Source organism: Dioscorea cayenensis, chromosome 14, assembly GCF_009730915.1.
Source record: "Dioscorea cayenensis subsp. rotundata cultivar TDr96_F1 chromosome 14, TDr96_F1_v2_PseudoChromosome.rev07_lg8_w22 25.fasta, whole genome shotgun sequence".
NCBI lineage: Eukaryota > Viridiplantae > Streptophyta > Magnoliopsida > Dioscoreales > Dioscoreaceae > Dioscorea > Dioscorea cayenensis.
This window is the reverse complement of record NC_052484.1, coordinates 1,409,561-1,429,249: the sequence shown is the minus strand read 5'-3', so window position 1 is coordinate 1,429,249 and position 19,689 is coordinate 1,409,561. Positions and strand designations below refer to the sequence as shown.

The 19,689-nt window shown below is 35.7% G+C and overlaps 2 protein-coding genes across 2 annotated transcripts; both read right to left on the bottom strand.

Moving 5' to 3' along the window:
• Positions 1-963: 963 nt before the first annotated feature.
• On the bottom strand, positions 964-9,578 carry LOC120275568 (OVARIAN TUMOR DOMAIN-containing deubiquitinating enzyme 9-like). The gene is made up of 12 exons (XM_039282188.1): positions 9,243-9,578; positions 6,298-6,450; positions 5,219-5,342; positions 4,955-5,115; positions 4,526-4,599; positions 3,588-3,642; positions 2,843-2,917; positions 2,686-2,759; positions 2,552-2,600; positions 2,224-2,308; positions 1,945-2,001; positions 964-1,247 (listed from the first exon to the last, which is right to left on the bottom strand). The coding sequence occupies exons 1-12, from the start codon at positions 9,576-9,578 to the stop codon at positions 1,165-1,167; spliced, it is 1,326 nt and encodes a 441-aa protein (XP_039138122.1). The 3' UTR covers positions 964-1,164.
• A 2,041-nt stretch (positions 9,579-11,619) lies between these two features.
• LOC120275080 (serine/threonine-protein kinase PCRK1-like) lies at positions 11,620-15,071 on the bottom strand. The gene is made up of 5 exons (XM_039281570.1): positions 14,908-15,071; positions 13,579-13,943; positions 13,202-13,462; positions 12,426-12,548; positions 11,620-12,337 (listed from the first exon to the last, which is right to left on the bottom strand). The coding sequence occupies exons 2-5, from the start codon at positions 13,924-13,926 to the stop codon at positions 11,783-11,785; spliced, it is 1,287 nt and encodes a 428-aa protein (XP_039137504.1). The 5' UTR covers positions 13,927-13,943; positions 14,908-15,071; the 3' UTR covers positions 11,620-11,782.
• Between the last annotated feature and the right edge of the window lie 4,618 nt (positions 15,072-19,689).

The following is a 19,689-nucleotide window of genomic DNA, read 5'->3' as shown; positions in this document are numbered from 1 at the left end:
CCCCGCCGGTGTCCACATCAATCACAGGAGACCATATTCATTATGTTTCGGACAAAATTTAAATGTGAAAAATGTGACTTACCACTAAAATATAATGGTTGGTTTTTATTATTTATTTTATTTTTTTAAAAATTTTTGAGTATTTAAAATACTTTTTTAGTAATTCAAAAAATTCATAAAAAAATATTGATGAAGATCTATTGGCAGTGGATTTCTAGGTAAGTTATTGGTGTTTTTGATCCGAGTAATGATATTTTTACCGAATAAATCTCCGAATGAGCGTGAGACGTTAAGTTTGGCGATCCACGCCATAGATCTCACATCATTCTTTTCTTTATTTTTTTAAAAATTTAATTTCTCTTTATTATCTAAATCCTAAATTTAAACATTTAATCGTTATGTAAATGAATAAATGATAAACTGAAAACTTCTCCCTAAACCATAAACTAGAAATCACAAACCTCCAGCAGGGGTTTGTGATTTCTTATTTAGGATTTAGGGTTTAGTATTTATTATTTAGGGTTTAAAATTTTAGATTTTTAGTTTATAGATTTTTAGTAGTATTTGGGTTTATGATTTTTAGATATAGTTTTTATAATTTTATTTTTTAATTTTTAAGTATTTAAAAAATTTTTAAAAGTTCAAATTTGAAATTTATATAAAAAAATAATACGATAGCATGGATTATGGGATCCACGCATTTGGATGACTGATTTGCTAGATCTAGCATAAAAAAATAACATTGCTCTTTTGATCCAAGGTATAAGATATATGAATGATATTTATTTAAAAAAAATTAATAGATAAATAACTTAAAATATATTACAAAAATAAAAATAAAAATGCATTATAAAGTACAAACCAAACAGGGAGAGAAAAATGCCAAAACCACCAACGGCAGTCAACATCTCTTGGTAGGTGTCATTGCATTTTAAAAAAATGTATATATACTCCAACAAAATAAATATAAATTTTTGTTTCATTATTATTAAAAAGAAAAGTGTATAGATACTCCAACAAATAAAAATAATGTATATGTTACAAGACCAATAATTGGCACCTCTTTAACTTGTTTTTATCTTTGCTTTTATCCATGTTCTGCATCACTGAGCAATGTGATGATATTTGTCATTCCATATATATATATATATATATATATATATCTCATTGAAATGCAAGTCTAATGCTTAGTATTTCCAAAGTTCCACCACTTCTTTTTTTCTTCCTTCCTTCAGTTGTTGGTTGCTCTGCATAAATAAAATAAGATCAAAGATTGAATCAAAGAGTGTTCTCTGATGCATGCATTTGTTTTCTTATTTTCGTCGAGAATTACTGTTTTTTTTTTAAAGAAGTGTTTATGTAGTAAAGTGTTTCTCTGAATAAAAAAAGCAGTTCAACATTTGACGTGTAAATTTTTCTAGTGAGTACGTAACTTTGGTCTTATTTCAGATTGAGCACTAATTTTCAATTTATATCAAAATGAGCATTAAGTTTTAATTTCATTTCTCCGGCAGAGAAAATTGGAAATTTCCAGTAGATTTTTGGTAATATGGACGATAAATTTCAATCTAATGGCTAAGCTGGCAAGTCGATGACATGGACCCAGGGCATTCACGTAAGTCTTACGGTGTCCATATTACCAAAAATCCACCGGTATCCCCAATTACCTTGGTGGAGAAATGAAATTAAAACTTAGTGTTCATTTTTAAAATAAATTAAAAGTTAGTGCAAAGTAATGCCAAAGTTACGTGCTCACTAGAAAAATGTACTCAACATTTGAACATTTAACTATAAAAGCACTTCCAAGGCATAAAAATCCCAAAGCTCATTTTGTAAAAAGAATGAAAAATAAAAATTCAAATGTTTGTAGTGTTTATAAATGAGTGAGTCCAAGAATATCAACCACTAGAACAATGTCGATGATTGCGAGTAAAAATGGTTTACCTCCATCTGGATAGATCGAGTTGTAATGCACTTCGGCCCAAAAGCTCAAGAAAATAACTGCAGAGAAAAACGATATGAATCTTTGATTATTAACATGTATATTAGTAGATATGTGGACTAGAAATATGCCAAATCATCGATCAAGGTTCTAAACATTCGATGAAATACAATATCACTAAAAGAATCTAAAAGAACTGATGTTTCTGATACAAGAATTAAATAGCAACCATGATCAACACTTTTAAGTTTTTAACATCAAAATTTGATAATAAGACATACCGCGTTTAGATTTCTGGTTGATAGGTAGAATCTCGATGTAGCAAGTGTCCTTAAACGATGTAAAGATAACCATTTTAACTCCATACTGCAAGAATAATAAGAAGCTTAATCATGATAAAGTTAATTCTTAAATATAAGCACAACATTCTTTCACAAAGTGATTCTCAACAATTAAGATTAAGAAGGAACATTAGCACACACTTTTGATGTGCTAGAGAATAATAACCGAAACTCGAACTTGAATTTGGTTGGTAAATTTTTATGATGTATTAATCACAAATATATAAATGGGAAGTGAAATAGTTGGACTTGAAAGAGATTAGAATACTGAATCTGCAGCAGCCTGTAATGTCACATGATCACCCCATTCGCCGGACCTGTTTTAATGGAAAAGAAGAATATTAAAATCCAATACAAGCATTGCCAGTTGAACAACTTGAAGTCAGGAAAGAAATATCGTACTTCGACATTTTTTCCAAATATTCATCGTATGCCATAGGAACATATCCTTCATAGATTTCTGGGTGAGACTTAAGCTGAGATTTACCAAAAATTTGTTTGTTATTGCAAGATTAAAGTTGAGCATAGAAAGGAAGAAGTTACAGATTGATGGACCAACCTGATTGACAACTTGCTGCCTTACAAATTTGTGATGCTCAGGAGAACGATAAAATTGGTCTGATAGTGCTCGAAACTGGACAGAATTGAGGTTAAAAATATAATTCTCACTGAACAGCTTCGACGTGGCATACCTAAGTATATTTCATGCTTCACAGGATTTAAGGCATTAAAAACATAAGCACATGCTTTTATGTGCAAGACTCTACATATCAATGATATCCAATCAAGGAAAAAACAGGAATAACACCACAAGGTAATTGTAAAGCTAAAAATTTAAATGGCAGAAATTGTGATAACACAATTTAGGAAAAAAAACATACAATGCAACAACTTTAGTCAGATTTTTTCATATCTCATTGTGCACTTTGCTAGAATAGCAGAAGGGTCTGCTGAAGAAGAAACGTGTTGGCAATTTATCTTATTTTTCTTCAGAAAAAAAAAGTGAAATAGGTCTGTTTAATTTAGTGAAAAGATACCCAGATTTTAGTAGTATCTTTCCAAACCTCAAAAGTATGGAAACCTAAGTGCAAATGGACACCAGAAAAAAGGTCTAAGGTCTATTAATTAGAAAAAAGAAATGGACAGTCCATCAAACGTAAGGTTTCTGAAGTTAATTTCTACCTTATTTCACAGATAAAATAAAAGAAATCATATGCTTGTGTTGTCCAAAACATACGTAAGTGATGTGAAAAATAATAAATGAAGATCTAGAGCACAGTATATATATCACTCATGTAACTAACCTGGCAATTACCATCTCCTTGAACTTTAAGCTCAATCAGCTCATATAGTTGCAACCTACAGGACACATAACAGACTATGTAACTTTCAAAAATAAGATAGTCAGAAAAGATAAATGTAACAGAGAATGATTAAAGATTCTGAATAGAAGCACCAGCAACAATTGATTAAAAAAATAGTATCGAGCAGCATACGACATAAAAAGGTTATCACCTTTAGGCAGTATGCTTGTCAAGGCACTTATCATCAAGACTCTGAAGATTCAAAATATAATATTACTTATGTTTTTAGTCTGTACTTACACCTAATCTAGTCATGAAAGAGCAATTGAAAAGCCAAAGACACCAAGGTTAATGCCCTAGTGGAGTTTTCAAATACAACTGCAAAAAATTTGTATTGGTAGATCTCTTTAGAACTTACATAGGTGCTGTACAGACTCATACAATTGCAAAGCATTGAATGCGAACCTGCTTTGATGATATAAATTTAATGCGGTACAGCTTGTGTATGGACCATATGGTTGCTATACAAACAGATAGTTTTAGTTGGATACAAGGCCTGAGTGTGAGTCCAGGTGCCCCTAACAGCCCCCTTTTCTCAGAAACAGATATTAACTTAATGGTCCCATTGTTAACTGATGACACAAGCACCATTTATTAAGTGACAAGTACTATTTGTGAGGAGCTAAGGCTGCATACAATTAACCTCCCAGTCCTCCCCAAATCCATAACTAGGGATAGCTATGTGTACCGTACTTCCCTTAAGCATTATGTTTTCTTTTCAAGAATGAATGGGTAGATATCACTTCCAATGAGAAAGTTAAAGCCTTCCAACTCAATCACTTGACAAAGAAAAAAAGACAAAATAGTGTATATCTTTGAAGTCAATCTATTGAAATACAACTAGCATGGGTCAAAAGACAAAAAGATCGAGGAATTACCTGTCTAAAAGCCTCTGATGATCCGAAGTAGCTTCATCAACTGAAGGAATTTCACCATTAATTCTAGGAACATGCTGCAAAACATAAACAACTAAAACTCAAAAGCATATAATTTTTACGCAATCTAATTTGAAAAAGAAAAACCTAATTCTTGATGTCCCAAGCACTTGAAGAAGCAGCATGAGCAATTCATATGAAATAAGTTAGATGACATAAGATCTCATGCAAGAGGAAATGCATTAAATATGTGAATTTTGTCAACTGTGGCTCAAAATAACTAAATTATTTGAAGACTTGTATATATAATTCATGGAAATAAATTATGTACACCAGGTAGACCATATTTGAAAAATAACTTATCAAACCAAACAGCAGCCACAATGGTGGTAAAATATTATGCTTAAAGTTTTAAACGATCCCAAGACTTACTGGAATTGGAACCATCTGATTCAACCTCTTCCCTACTTCACCATCTAGGGTGGAAGACCCATCTGCAATCTCTATTGTCCACATGTTCTCGTCATTTGAATCTTCTCCAGGAGATAAATAGGGTTCCATACCATCCATTGCCACAGAAACACTTTCAGTTCCTGATAAAAAAAAAATCAAAATAAATAAATAATTGAAAAATAAAGAACAGAGAACCACATAGCAGACCGCGCAGCAGATCGATTGAGTTCTCACAACACAAACCTGAATGTGTATATCGCGCAGAAAAATCTAACCAATCTTGTGCAAGAACAGATGCTTGCGAAAGTTCATCAACTGCAAGTGAAGATCCAGATGCTTCTCTAGATGCAATTTGTGATAGTTCCTCCTGAAGAGCATGTGCAAGGATCTCATCATTCTCAACATTAGTATGATCTGTACCAAAATTACTTTCACTTGCATGCACTCCACTCTCAAAACTATCTACACTCTCAATTGGGATTTCACAACACCCAATATTAAATAATGGATCACCATGAAGAAGATGCAAACCCCACCGAAGCAGATCCGGGTCTTGCTCATACATAATCATTGGCTTCAAATAGAATCCTCCCTCAAAATTTTGTTCAAAATTGCCTGTTCTTTGTGCAAAAAAATTTGATTTATACTGCTCCCTGCTTAACTACCAACTGCAGTGAAAATCATCATACTCATCTCAAATCCCTAACTTGGAATCTATATATATATATATATATATATATATATACAAAACACATACATTTAAAAAAAAAGAGCAAAAAAAAAATCCAAAAATGGTGAAATTTTCTCAAAAGACACCATGAGATGCTTCTGTACACTAAATGAATAGAAATTTCAGAATAATTTCCTTACCTAAACCATAAAAATTTCCCAAAACTTCTGAGAAGCAAAATCTAATAGATTCATCCACAACAAGATGATAACAAGAAAAGTGCATCTTTCTTATAATCCCATCAACATCCCCCAAACAATTAAAGGTACTAAACTTCCATTAATTTCCACAAAGTCAATCAGAACAATTTCTTTAAATCAAACAAAAAAATTAAAAATTTCCACAAAATTCTTAAAAGAAAAAGCCATATATTCATCAACAACAGCATGACAACCAAAAAAACCAAATTCTTACGCTGATAATTCAATTCAAGTATTAAAAACGATAGCATGATTCACAGTTACCAATCAAACAATTCTAGTCCATGAAATCAAACCACAAGCATCTACATCATGATTTAAAGAAAAAAAACAAAAAAAAAAGGCATTAAAAAAAAACAATCAAAAATCCAACAAAGAAGACTGGAAAATACCTCAAAACATCGACCAATTGAATCTAGAGAGTAGAAGAGAAGAAATCGCTTGAGAAAAAAGCAATCTTGGAGAAAAAGAGACACAAATTCTTCACGCCACGCAGAGATAAGAAGAGTGAGACGTCGAACAAAGCGAATGCAAAAATAAGGCCTCTTAAAAGACGCGCAAAACTCACTTAAAAAGTTTACCCATTTAATTACTCAACGGTTAATTTTTTTTTTTTAATTTATAGAAATTTACTTTTTAAAAAAATAAAAGTAACATAGGTCCCTCTCCAACTTTTTTAGTTTTTTTAATTCATGAAAAAAGTTTTTTAAAATTATTAGATCCCTAAAATATTATTGATTTTCAAAAATTTTACCTTTGAATCTTAAACTAGAGTAAAAGTACAAAATTACCCTGACTTTATTCCTTGCCAATGTACGCTCATATTGTTCTTCACTATTAAGTGTATTTTTGACATTTTATTAAAATATTAAAAACATAAAACCAAAAAAAATTAAAAAAAATTAAAGTAAAAAAATACATAAAAAATCATAGATTATATGATGCCGACGAAAATACGTGAAGGAGTTTTTAGTACATAAAATTATATATATAGAAAAAGAGAATTATAACTGCATGCATGTCCCAAAAAAAATTAAATTTTATAAGTATATATATGATCTTGGAACTGAGATTATAAATATTTTTTTAAAATACAAAAATACAGGCATTTTCAATCTTTTTTAGTCCGCTTTTATTTTTGTTCTCCGCTCACTCTTCAATGTGAGAGAGGCCAAAAATTTCCGTGTATATATATATAATTATGATTTTTCGGATGTATATTCATAATTTTATATTTCAAGCATGTTTTTCAAATATAACATGTAAATTATCATTTTTGAAGTCTCTAGTAGTTCATAAACAGGTATTATTCTTCATTTTGGTTTTTTTTTTTACAAAAATATTTATTCATTTTAATTCTTAAATTTAAAAAATTTAATCCTTTATATATATATATATATTATTGAAGAGCCAAAAGGTCCAAACATATCTACGTGAATACAAAACTTTCCAAGGGGGTGTAAATAATTTCCTGTTTTCAGAGGGGTACATATGAAAAAAACCCAAAAAATTAACGTTTGGATTAACTAAGAGGTCTCTTTTTCCGGTGCAAATAAGCCACTAACTTTGAACTTTGGGTGAACGGCCGCCGTTAGTTGTGCGCTTTCATGCTCTACTACTCGTGCTTGGCCGTTGCTTCAAATCCGTGCGCGATCTCCACCGTTGATTATGCCACGTGTTCCAGATGTGGGTCTTTTCCGATGACATGGCACTTATGTCACGCTGATTCTATTCGTCCATTGTGGGCCCCACCACCAATTCCCGGTTTTTGACTTTTTTACCCATTATTTCTTCTAAATTTGGCTATTTTTTTTTAAAAAAAAAAAATTATGGCTATATACCCAGAAAAAAAATTATATTTACATGTGCATAGAACAACATAGAACAAAACATAAAGCATGCGAATGTCTGCTCATATATATATTAATATACATATATATATATATATACAAATGGGACAAGACATTAAGCATGTGAATGTTTGCGCATAGATAAGTGAGACAATATGTTATGGATTTAAATTCAGATAAGGACTACAAAACAGATCAACTTTAAAGGAATTAAATCCACACCAATTCTTCTATTAAATTTGCAGATCAGATTAGATATAACACTAATATGAGAGAATACATGGTATCAAATACATTTCACCATCTAAATCAAGAGTTCCAAAATCCTCAACATCCAAATTCAATAGAACAAAAAGCAAGTGAAACAAATGCAGTCAAGTTAATCCAGGTTTATATTGAGAACAATACCACTTAAGCCTAAGAAAGCCCGAAGTTGCTTTAATGATTTAGGAAGTGGCCAATTGAGAACTGCTGATATCTTGGCTGGATCCATGTCTACACCTCTGTGAGAGACAATGTGACCAAGGTACTCAATTTGCTGCTGCCCAAAGCTGCACTTAGATATCTTAGCATAAAGTTGATGTTGAGCCAAAGTAAATAAAAAAAAAACTCCAAGTGTTGCAGATGTAATGACCAGGAAGTGTTGTAAATAAGGATATCATCGAAAAACCAAAAACAAACTTCCTTATTGCAAAACTGAAAACTTGATGCGTCAAAGATTGAAATGTAGCAGGTGCATTGGAGAGTCCAAATGGCATAACCAACCATTGGTAATGCCCTTGATGAGTACAAAATGCTGTCTTGAACCTGTCATCTTGGTGTAAAAGTATATGATGATAACCTAAACACAAATCCAATTTAGAAAAATAAGTTGCTCCAAACAATTCATCCAACAGTTCATCGACTGTAGGAATAGGATAAACATCCTTAATTGTGATAGAGTTTAAAGCTCTATAATCGGTACAAAATCTCTATGTACCATCCTTCTTTTAACCAATATAATTAGAGTTAAAAATGGGCTAGTGCTATGCTCAATCAACCCCTCATCCAACATTTGGTTCACCATTTTTTCAATCTTTGTTTTTTGGTTATGTGGGTACCTATAAGGCTTGACTTTAACAGGAGAACTACCAGGTAATAAAAGGTATCTTATCATCACAAGACCTTGATGGTGGTAACCCCACATATACTGAAAAACACTGACTTGAACCTGAACAATAAGGCCGACAATTCTACTGGTGTCTTGTAAGGAATAACTGAGTTTAATTTCATAAACAAATTTCTACAAACTGTTTTTCACTGGATGGGTCTGCTCATCAGATTGAATTAATTGTAGAGAGTAACATTCTCGCACTGCTTGTGTAGAACATAATTGTTGTAATTGAGGCACAATAGTGTAAGCAAGTTTTGCCAAGTGATCGCCTTTGAGTATCATGAATTGATTTATTATGATAGAATTGTATGATTTTCCTTCGATAATCAATAACATGTGGCCCCAGTTTTGCAAGCCAAGATGCTCCAAGAATTAGATCAACACCAGCAATTACCAAGACATAAGCAGGAACCATTAAGGTATACCCTTGTACCTGGACATTTAAATCTGGAATTTTACCCTCCACTTGCAATGTTTGCCCATTACCAACTAAAACCTTTAATGGGGTAGCCGGTAAAACATCCAAATGTAAGAATTTTACTATTCTTAGTTGGATGAATGTATCATCGCTGCCACCATCCAGTAAAATTGTAATTTTCTGTCCTCCCAAGGTCCCAGTGAATCTCATGATACCTGGTACAGTAGTACTTGACATATCATTGAGAGACATTCTAGTGTTGTTTTCTATTTCAGGATCCTTGACCTTATCGGGTGGGTGTGGATCAATAAAAAATTCACTATCATAAATTGTTGTATCATTGTCATCCCATTGAAGTAGGAGAAGTCTCTTGTTAGGACAATTATGTGTAGGTGAGTACTTTTCATCACAATTAAAACATAGCCCTTTTAATTTTCTAATTTGCATTTCTTGAAATCCCATTTTGTGAAATGATGTTGGTGGAGTGTGATGAACATTGCATGTAGTTGCATTTGTAATTCCCAACAATTTCTATCATGTGGCCACTGTGGTAAAAGAATTCCCACCCTGTGCTGTGACAGTGATAGGTTTCATTTTTGTATCAGGAATAAAAATGTTTTTGCTGTAACTTGACTTCCTTCCCAACTGAAGCACATGGTTGTAATTCTTTAGTTATCTCAGCTTCTCTTCAAATAGTCTTGCTAACGATACTGCCTAATCCAAATATTCAGGATGCCATGGAATTATCTCTGCATGTAATTCTTTAGTTAATCCACTGATAAAACTGTCTAATAAAATCTCCTTTGGTACACCATGAACCCAAGCAGCCAATGCAGTGAATTGATCAAAACATTGAGCCACCATACCTTCTTGAGTCAAGCGAAAAAATGAATACCTGGGACAGTCAAATGCTAATGGACCATAATTAAACTCTAATGATTTTGTGAGTACTTGCCAAGAAGTTAATTTTCTTGATTTTTGCAGTCTTTCAAACCATGGAACAACTGGTCCATCAAAGTGAATAGAAGCAATCTTCAGTTTATGATTGTCAGGTATTGCATAATAGTCAAAAAACTGCTTAGCTTGAAATATCCATTGTAAGGCATCAGTTCCTCCAAACCTTGGAAAATCAATTTTGATGTTCCTCATTGAATAAGTGACCAGTGATTGATGAGTAAGGTCATGAGGAGAATTATCAGGCAAGGCATGCAATGTGGATTGTTCACCTTGAGGTTTTAGAGCCTGAAATGTTTCAATCATTTGTGAAAGACCAGCCAAGGATTGTTGAATCAAGGGTAAGGTTATAAGAGATTGTTCAATGCTTTTAAACCTCTGTTCATTGTTGTCCATCAAAGTGAAAAGTGTTTCCACCTTAGCTTGGAGTTCCCTCATACGAGTATTATCATCCAGTGAAGGAAGTGGCAACGAAAGCACCAATTTATTATGGATTTAAATTCAGATAAGGACTACAGAACAGATCAGCTAAAATGGAATTAAATCCACACCAATTCTTCTATTAAATTTGCAGATCGATCAGATATAACACTAATCTAAGAGAATTCATAACATCAAATACATTTCACCATCTAAATCAAGAGTTCCAAAATCCCCAACATCCAGATTCAATAGAACAAAAAGCAAATGAAACAAATGCAGTCAAGTAAATCTAGGTTAATATTGATAACAATCTTTGCTCTCTAGCAACAAGAGAGAAACCAGGGCCTTTACTTCACTACAACCAAGCTGCCTTTTCCTTCTTCATTGCCTCCCTATATATTCAGTTTATGTGCAGGTATAGTGTACCCGCGGAGTCTTGAACTAATCCTGCACTCGCACCTGCTTCTTCGACATGTGTCTTCTCCTTTTGATCCTCCACTCACACCCATGAGTTCTTTATTCATTCCCGGAGTTGCTGCGTCCACATGTCCTTTCCCCATTCCTGCTCTTGATTCGATCACGTGCCCGCCACACGGCTCCACATTAACCTTTTCCCTGTTAACTAGGTTGACTGGCAATGTAACACAATCATTAACCCAAAGATAAGTCACTAGTATCAAAATTCTGAGCTTGAATATTCTAATGGTAATGTAACAATACAGTTCATCCATTATTCCTGGATCAAAATACTATTCATAATACTATTTTAAATGAGAACGGTGGACTCTTAGAGGAAAAGTATTATTTCCGAATCAAATCTCACCTTCAAAGTTTCATGAAAAAAAAAATTTATCCCTAGAAGATCTATAAACTACTGTAACTAGTGTATCTCTATTTCTGCTTAACACTTGTCATTTCCATAAGAAAATATATATTCAAATGGTCAAACCACTTGATTATTACAAGAAATGTTCCCTTACAACCTAAAATTTATAAATAAATCATATCTATAGAATCACATTTCATCCAATTAATACCAATATTAATAGTAGAACAAACTTTGTAATAAATTTTCATCATCAGTACTGTGTTTTTACAAGTTTTGGAGTCCATCCATGCCACACAAGCTTTCTACCTTCACCTGATTTCATATCTCCGGTCATCTTCAATGTCATTGACAGTCCCAATCCCTTCAAGTTCAATCTTTTCTTCTTCTTCTCCTCCGGCATCGTTTCATTGATGCTAGGAATTTTCATAGGGAATTCCGGAGCTCCAGTTTCTTGAGTATCGACAATCCTTTGCACCATTTCTAGCACTTCACTCATCTTCGGCCTTGCTTTTGATTGCCTGACTAAACATCGATTTGCTACAGATGCTAATCTTGTTACGGATTGTAAAGAATAATCAGCTTCAAGTCTTGGATCAATAATTCTGCTGAACTTCTTGACATCAGAAATGTTTGGTTTTATCCACTCTAATAGCTTCTGTTCATTTTTCGGCCGGTTTTTGTCCAGTGGACGCCGACCAGTAATAAGCTCATAAAGGAAAACTCCGTAGCTCCAAATATCACTCTTGGAAGTGAGACGGCCAGTTTGGATGTATTCAGGTGCCGCATATCCAATTGTCCCGACAACCTACATAACTAGCAAATTCAATCACAAGGAACTAATAGAGACAATATCAAGCAATGTAGATTGGTTTGGCATTTATAGATTTGCTTACCGCGGTCGATACATGAGTTAACCCCTCGGCAGGACCCTGTCTTGCCAGACCGAAGTCTGATAACTTTGCATTCCAATTCTCATCTAGGAGAATATTGGATGTTTTGAAATCTCGGAAGATAATCTGAGTAGATATGTATATTCAAAATTAGTACAAGTACCCAAAATAGGAAATGAAATGATTAAATATCAAAAGTTAAGTAATACAAACAAGCAAAGTTACAAAGTTTAGCTGGCTTATATGTTATACCAGCCTTTGTCTGAAGAACTGAAGATAGAATTAACAAAGCCATTAAATACATGATTTTAATCCCTAATTTTTGACATTTCGATGAAGAAACATAAATTATATCATTTTGATGAAGATAGTCTGAGTGTGTGTGTAGGAACACAAACGAGCAAAGTTACGAAGTTCTGCTGACTTGAAAAATTATATCAGTCATACATGAAGAACAGAAGATACCCGGTGTGAAGCAACAAGAGAATTAATTAACAAAACCATTAGATGGATTGATTTTGATCCTAATTTTGGCATTTCAATAAAAAAACTAAGGTTTCCAAAGTGCATATTTGTAAGAATGCTTCACCCAATAGCCCTATCATATCAAACCATACTTGAAAATGAGGTAAAGCTTCTAAAAAGAAAAATTATTCAACGACAAGATCAAGTGGTAAAATTAGCAAATCGATGAGTATCCACCAGGTTATCACTCAATGAAACACATTATTAGCCAGCAAAGGTAATTCCAAAATCCAGTTGAGTTGAAACCCGATTACCTGAAAATCCATTTCTTCATGAAGGTATGTAAGGCCACGAGCAGCATCAAGAGCTATTCTTAATCTCCTAGCCCATGGAATATGTGTAGTTGACCGAGTTGATAAATGGTCATGTACACTTCTACTAGGCATAAACTCATATATAAGTAGCCGTTGCATTCCTCTTTCATCATCTTCAGCACAATAGCCGATTAATTTGACAAGATTTGGATGATCTACAATGCCGAGAACATTCACTTCAGTCAACCATTCCTTGTGCCCCTGAAAGAATGTGTACAATGGCATAAATAACTTGTAGTTAAAGTGAGATATGATAAACATAATCAACAAGATCACTGAAAGACTAACAGAGTGAAGATTGATAATGAGCATCTTACTTGCACTCCTTTCCGGCTCAACTGTTTAACAGCAACCTCAATCTTAATTTGAGGATCATCCAAACTTTTGATCGAGCCCCTATACACTGATCCAAACCCACCTTCACCGAGCACTACCGAACGGCTGAAATTCTTCGTAGCATTCTTCAGTTCTGAAAAAGTAAACACCCGAAGATTGCTCGGCTTTTGAGAGAAAGTTGGTAAAGGAGATCTCCTCATTGAAGCAGCACTCAAATCAAAAACGCCGTTCAGTGTATTGAATTCAGACCCACTGCTCGACCGGGAAGAAGCTAAGTTTCTTGCCTGGTGTTTGTCCTTCTGACCGTTTGAGAATTGGAAACACTTCATACCCCTGAGTTTGATCTCTACGGATCACAAATCCACAAGACATAAATTGCTCAAATAAGTAACACCAAAATGTCTTGTTTCAAAACCATATATGGTTAAAAATCATGAAAACGAAAACTGAAAATATTGTTTAGGTCAAAGAACTAGTTTTCTAATAAAAGAAATGCAAGCCCAAAAATTGTGAGATCAGTTTGCATCATTGAAAGTAAATAACAACAGTTTCTTTTCAACATAGATTGTTATATTCCTTTTATTGAATTCCTCAGAGACAGATCAATAAAATTAAGAACTCTGAAGATTTCTGGATAAATATGATACAAAATCAACATATTTATCATCTATAGACCAAAAATTCACTGATTCAAGGTTATCAATCCCCCAATTTATCAAAATCCTTTCCCCTGCAAGAATAAATTAAAAAAAAAATTAACACTTTTCCTTTCAACATCATTCTTCATCTTTCCCCAGTTCCACTGTTCCATCAAAAACACAAAACCCCTAACTTGAACAATCAAAGCTGAAAACACCTTATTATCCAATTTATATCTTAAAAAAAAATCCTAAATTGAATACCTAAACATCTAAAGGATTAGATCGTTCCCTCAAGCACAAAAATCAAGAGAACAGAGAAATCACTCACTAAGAATCAATTTTTCCTCAAATTCCAAAGAAATCACTAATTTTTTAGCCCTGAATCACAAGACCAACAACTAAAAAAAAATCCAAAAAGTATTTACCATCCTTTTCTCCTCATTTAACACGAAAAAAATACAGTCCAATTCAAATAATCAAACACACAAAACCCTAAACCAAACACCAGGACCTTTATAGTTTATACCATTTCCATTCAGCACAGCATCATTCCTCAATGAAAACAATGAATCTTAACTAGAATTCAAGAACGTCTGAGCGAAAAAATCCATTAAACTAAGCAGTCAAGCAATCCAATCTCACAAAACTCATTCTGGAACACAAACTGACCTTGTTTGAGTGATTCAAAGAGAAAGTTCACTCCTCACGGCATTCAAAGGATCAACCATGGATCAAAACGCTCCAAGTCTGCAGATTTTCCATGAATTCAAGCAGGAAGTAGTCAATCTTGGGCAGCTCTCTCTCTTTCTCTCTGTGGAAACGAACAGAGTGCATTCATATTTAGAACTTGGAAAAGAAATGAACTTTTTCTAAAAAAGAGGGGTTGTTTTGCAAATAATCTGATGTGAAAATTGCAGATACATCCATCTAATTATTATAATTATACTTCAAACATGAAATGTTTGTGATAAATTTACCTTTCTAACCCTGGTACTGTGTGAACTATGAACCCCTCTGTTTTCATCGATATTTCTTTTTGTTTATTAAAATTTTTAAAAATATATGATGATTTTATTTTTATACAATGTATGAAAATTACCATTTCAAGGGGGATGAGAGTTCCGAAGCTAAAGCAACTGATGAGGCTGCCTTGGGAGCTGATGCTGAGTCAGATGGCTCGATTAATGAATTCGAGAGGAATATTCGGGAGCTGTTGCCAGGGCTTCAGGGTGGCTCAGATAATGAAATGCAGGGGCAAAAGAAGGGGCTCAGGAAAAGTGAAAGACCCAAAAAACCTTCTTCCCGTTTCACGGAAGACGCTGGATATTTGAATGAACCTCCTAAATCCACCAAGAAGAAAGGAGCGGGAGCGGATGGAGCAAAAGGTACTAGCTCTAAACCGTTGCTTATTTCAGATTGGTCTGATTTGCAAATTGCTAGTTATTGTGATGCATGTGGAATCTCTTTCACTGACCCTGTTAAGGATTGTGTAAATCATATTCGCACTTTAGAATTGTCCCGTGTTTCTTCCAGCAATGGAATAGTGGCATCCTCCTCTGGAGGCTGCGGGAACTAATTTGTTGTTTATGAATATTATAAATTGGAATGTTAGGGGGCTAGGTAGACCAGCAAAAAGATTTCTAGTTAAAGATTTTCTGCATCTTCATTACGCTGATGTGTGTTGCTTGCAAGAAACAAAACTAGAAGTGTTTTTACCGGCTATCTGGAGGGAGATTGGGGGTGCGAGTTTGGATCAGTTTAATTTTGTGCCGGCACGAGGTTCGGCGGGGGGGATTGCGATGGGATGGAATAGTTCTTTAATGGATAGGTCACTGGTTCATGTGGGTGAATTCAGCTTGACAATGGAATTTGTGGCAAAGAAGGACAATCTCAGGTGGAGATGTACAACGGTGTATGGACCCACGGAGCGATCGGAAAAAAGGTCGTTCTGGGAGGAGTTGACTGATATCTATGGTGTTGGGGGGATCCCATGAGTATTTTGCGGGGATTTTAATGCCATATTCAATGTGGACGACAAACCGTCTGGTAATTATAATTGGGAAGATATCAGGAAAGCCAACGCTTTCCTGCAGGAGCTGGCGTTGCAGGAACCCCCGACTGTGGGAAGAAGATTCACTTGGACCAACAATCAAGAGGAACCCATTTGGGTGAAACTGGATCGTTTCCTGATCAATTATGAGTGGCTCACTCATTTCCCTAGAGTGGTACAAATGTCCCTGCCTAGACTGGGATCGGATCATGTGCCTTTAAGATTGGAGGTGGGTAACCATCTTTCAAGGCCACGTCTTTTTCGCTATGAAAGGGTCTGGGCTACTGCAGATGGTTTCCGTGAGTCAGTCGCGGCATTGGTGGTCGGGGAACAATTTCAGGGGATGTGGTGCCTACATTATTTCAAAGAAAATTGCAGGGATTAGGGATCACTTACGTCTGTGGGCTAAATTTAATTTCGGGTCGATCAAGTTAAGAAAGTTAGCCTTGTTGCAGGAATTGGAGACTCTGGATACTATCAAGGAATCTAGAGGCCTAATTAGGAATTTCAGAAGGAGATTGACCTGCTCTTACAGTTAGAGGGTATCCGTAGGCAAGAGGAGATTTACTGGAAACAAAGGTCGAGGTTACAATGGCTCAAAGAGGGAGACGAAAATACTAAATTCTTTCATGCGGTTGCAAATGGGAGGAGAAATCGCAACTTCATTCCTGGTCTTAATCAGGGTGGTACCTTGATTGTGGACCCCTGCGAAATTGGCAAGATGTTCGTTACGCATTTTAACCAGCAATTCGGCAGTAGGAGACCTTTCAGGCTTAGGGTGGATTTCCAGAAACTTTTTCAGTTGAAAAATCCAGTGGATCTTACTATGTTGGAGAATCCGTTCTCTGTAGAGGAAATTAAAAGTGCAGTGTTTGAGCTTGGTGGGGATAAAGCCCCAGGTCCTGATGGTTTCCCCATTCATTTTTTTAAGCAATTCTGGGATACAGTCGGTGGGGACATAGTTTTGCTCTGTGAGGATTTTTACTGGCACCGTGCCAACTTGGAGAGAATTAATTGGGCCAGTATTGCGCTTATACCTAAAGTTGAATCACCTGAGAACCCGGGAGATTTTCGTCCTATTAGTTTGATCAACTCCTCTCTGAAAATTATTTCTAAACTGTTGGCGACGAGGTTAAGTAAGGTGATGAATTTGCTGGTGGACAAAGAACAATCCGCTTTCCTTAAAGGGAGATGTATTCTAGACAACATTGCAACGGCGGAGGAACTTATGTTTAGCATTCATAAGCGTAGACTGAATGGCCACATCCTGAAGGTAGATTTTAATAAGGCGTTTAACCGTGTTGATTGGGACTTCCTCTTGGATTTGTTAGAAGCTAACGGTTTCGGGGAGCGTTGGATAGGTTGGATCAAATGCATTCTGTTCTCTTCTAAAGCGTCTATTTTGGTGAATGGATCTCCAAATGGCTATATGCGTTACAAAAGTGGGTTGCGGCAAGGTGACCCTCTTTCACCGTTGCTATTTGTTTTGGTAACGGACGTGCTAAGTAACATGTTTGCTCATGCACTGAGGTCTAAGGTCCTGGTGGGAGTTCCATTAGGAGAATTTGGTAACAGGTGTAACCTTCATTACGCCGATGATTTGCTTGTGTTGACTACTGGTGGTCTTGAAGATCTGCGAATTATTAAGTTAATCTTATATATTTTTGAGGGGATAACGGGTTTAGCTACCAATTTCTCTAAAACTTGCCTTTATGCTTCGGAGTTGGGGAAACTCCCGGAGGTGGAGGCGGCGGATACGCTTAATTGTGAAAGGGGTTTGCTTCCAGTTTTGTATCTCGGTATCCCTATTTCTGGAAGAAGACCAAGGAAGCAAGATTGGGAAGGCCTCATTTCTAAGATTAGAAAGAGGTTGGCTTTGTGGAAAGTCAAACAAGTTTCTATGGGGGGTAGACTCACGTTGATTCACGCAGTGCTTACTGCTATACCTACGTACTGGATGTCCCTGTATCGTCTACCTGGTTGGGTTATCAAGGAAATAAACCGGATTAGACGTGACTTTCTTTGGTCTGGGATGGATCTGAATCACCCGCGATGCAGACTCATAAACTGGAATAATATCTGTCGTGACCGCGACCAAGGGGGTTGGGGAATTTTGGACCTACAGAATTTCAATCAGGCGTTAGTGGGGAAATGGTAGTGGAGATTTATGTCGGACCGTTCATGGTGTGGTGCCGAGGTTATTAAGTTCAACTATGGTATGGACCGTTGGAATATGTTCCCAAAGGCAATCGGGGAGAATTTCCTTCTTACGGAAAAGGGGGTGTAAAGCTGCTCTTCCCCTGCTTTCGAGTTCGTTGGACATGAGCGTTAACTCGGGAGGGAGACGCTATTTTGGAAAGATAGCTGGTTAAGTGGTAGAGCACCAATGAATATTTGGAAGGAGAAATTTGGTAGATCTAGGGAACCGAACGGAACTGTTTCTGATCTGTTCTTTCTGTTGTCTCGGTCCCCTTTCATGGAGAAGGTAGAAGTGAAGACTTTTATGGATCAAAGGCAATTGCAGGAGGAGGTGATTGAAGACTCTAAAAGGTGGCGTCTTTCTAGGAATGGGGTGTTCACAGTGAAATCATTTTACTCTTTCCTGAATGATGGTGGACTTCGATTGCCCGACGACAAAGCTTTTCGGAAAAGTCATTGCCCGAAGAAAATAAACATTTTTAATTGGCTTGCTTGGAAGAACGAGGATTCTAACCTTGGAGAACTTAGAGATCGGGAAGATGTAGCACGCTCACCGAGCGGCGACATGTGTCTTATGCAATGCGGCGACGGAGACGGTGGATCATCTCTTCTTGCGTTGCAGTTAGCAAAGCGGTGTGGAGATACTTTATTAGCTTGCTCGGGCTCCCGGATCTGCCAGACTGCCTCCATTTGGTTTGGGGGACTTGGAGATTATCTATCAGACCAACCTCGTAGAGAGTTAGGGGTTCTAGTGGTGAAAGCGATTGTGTGGAATCTTTGGCTTGCCGAGGGAATGATCGCATGTTTAATGATATTATGATGTCTGCTCATGCTCTAATTGTGAAGGTTGATCGCATTTTATTATCCTGACTTTCTGCAGTTAGTGACAGATCGAGAGCAAAGATGGAGAAGCATGCTACTACCATCAGGTGAAGTTTGGAGTTCTTGAGCTCGACGGGGGAGGAGGCGTTGTAGCATCCATTCGGATGCGGGAGGTTATCTTCACATCTTGAGTAGCTCATGTGTATTTAGGGGAAGGTTGAGGCGGTTGTTTGCCTCGTTTTGTGCTTTTGTGGGTTGTGTCTGTTTGTTCCACTTCTTGTGGTTGGGTTTTGTTTGTTGTTTCTTTTTAATTTAAGTGGTTTATCCACCTTTTCATTACCATTTCGATAGAATCGAGTAATTAATGATAATTTTGATGA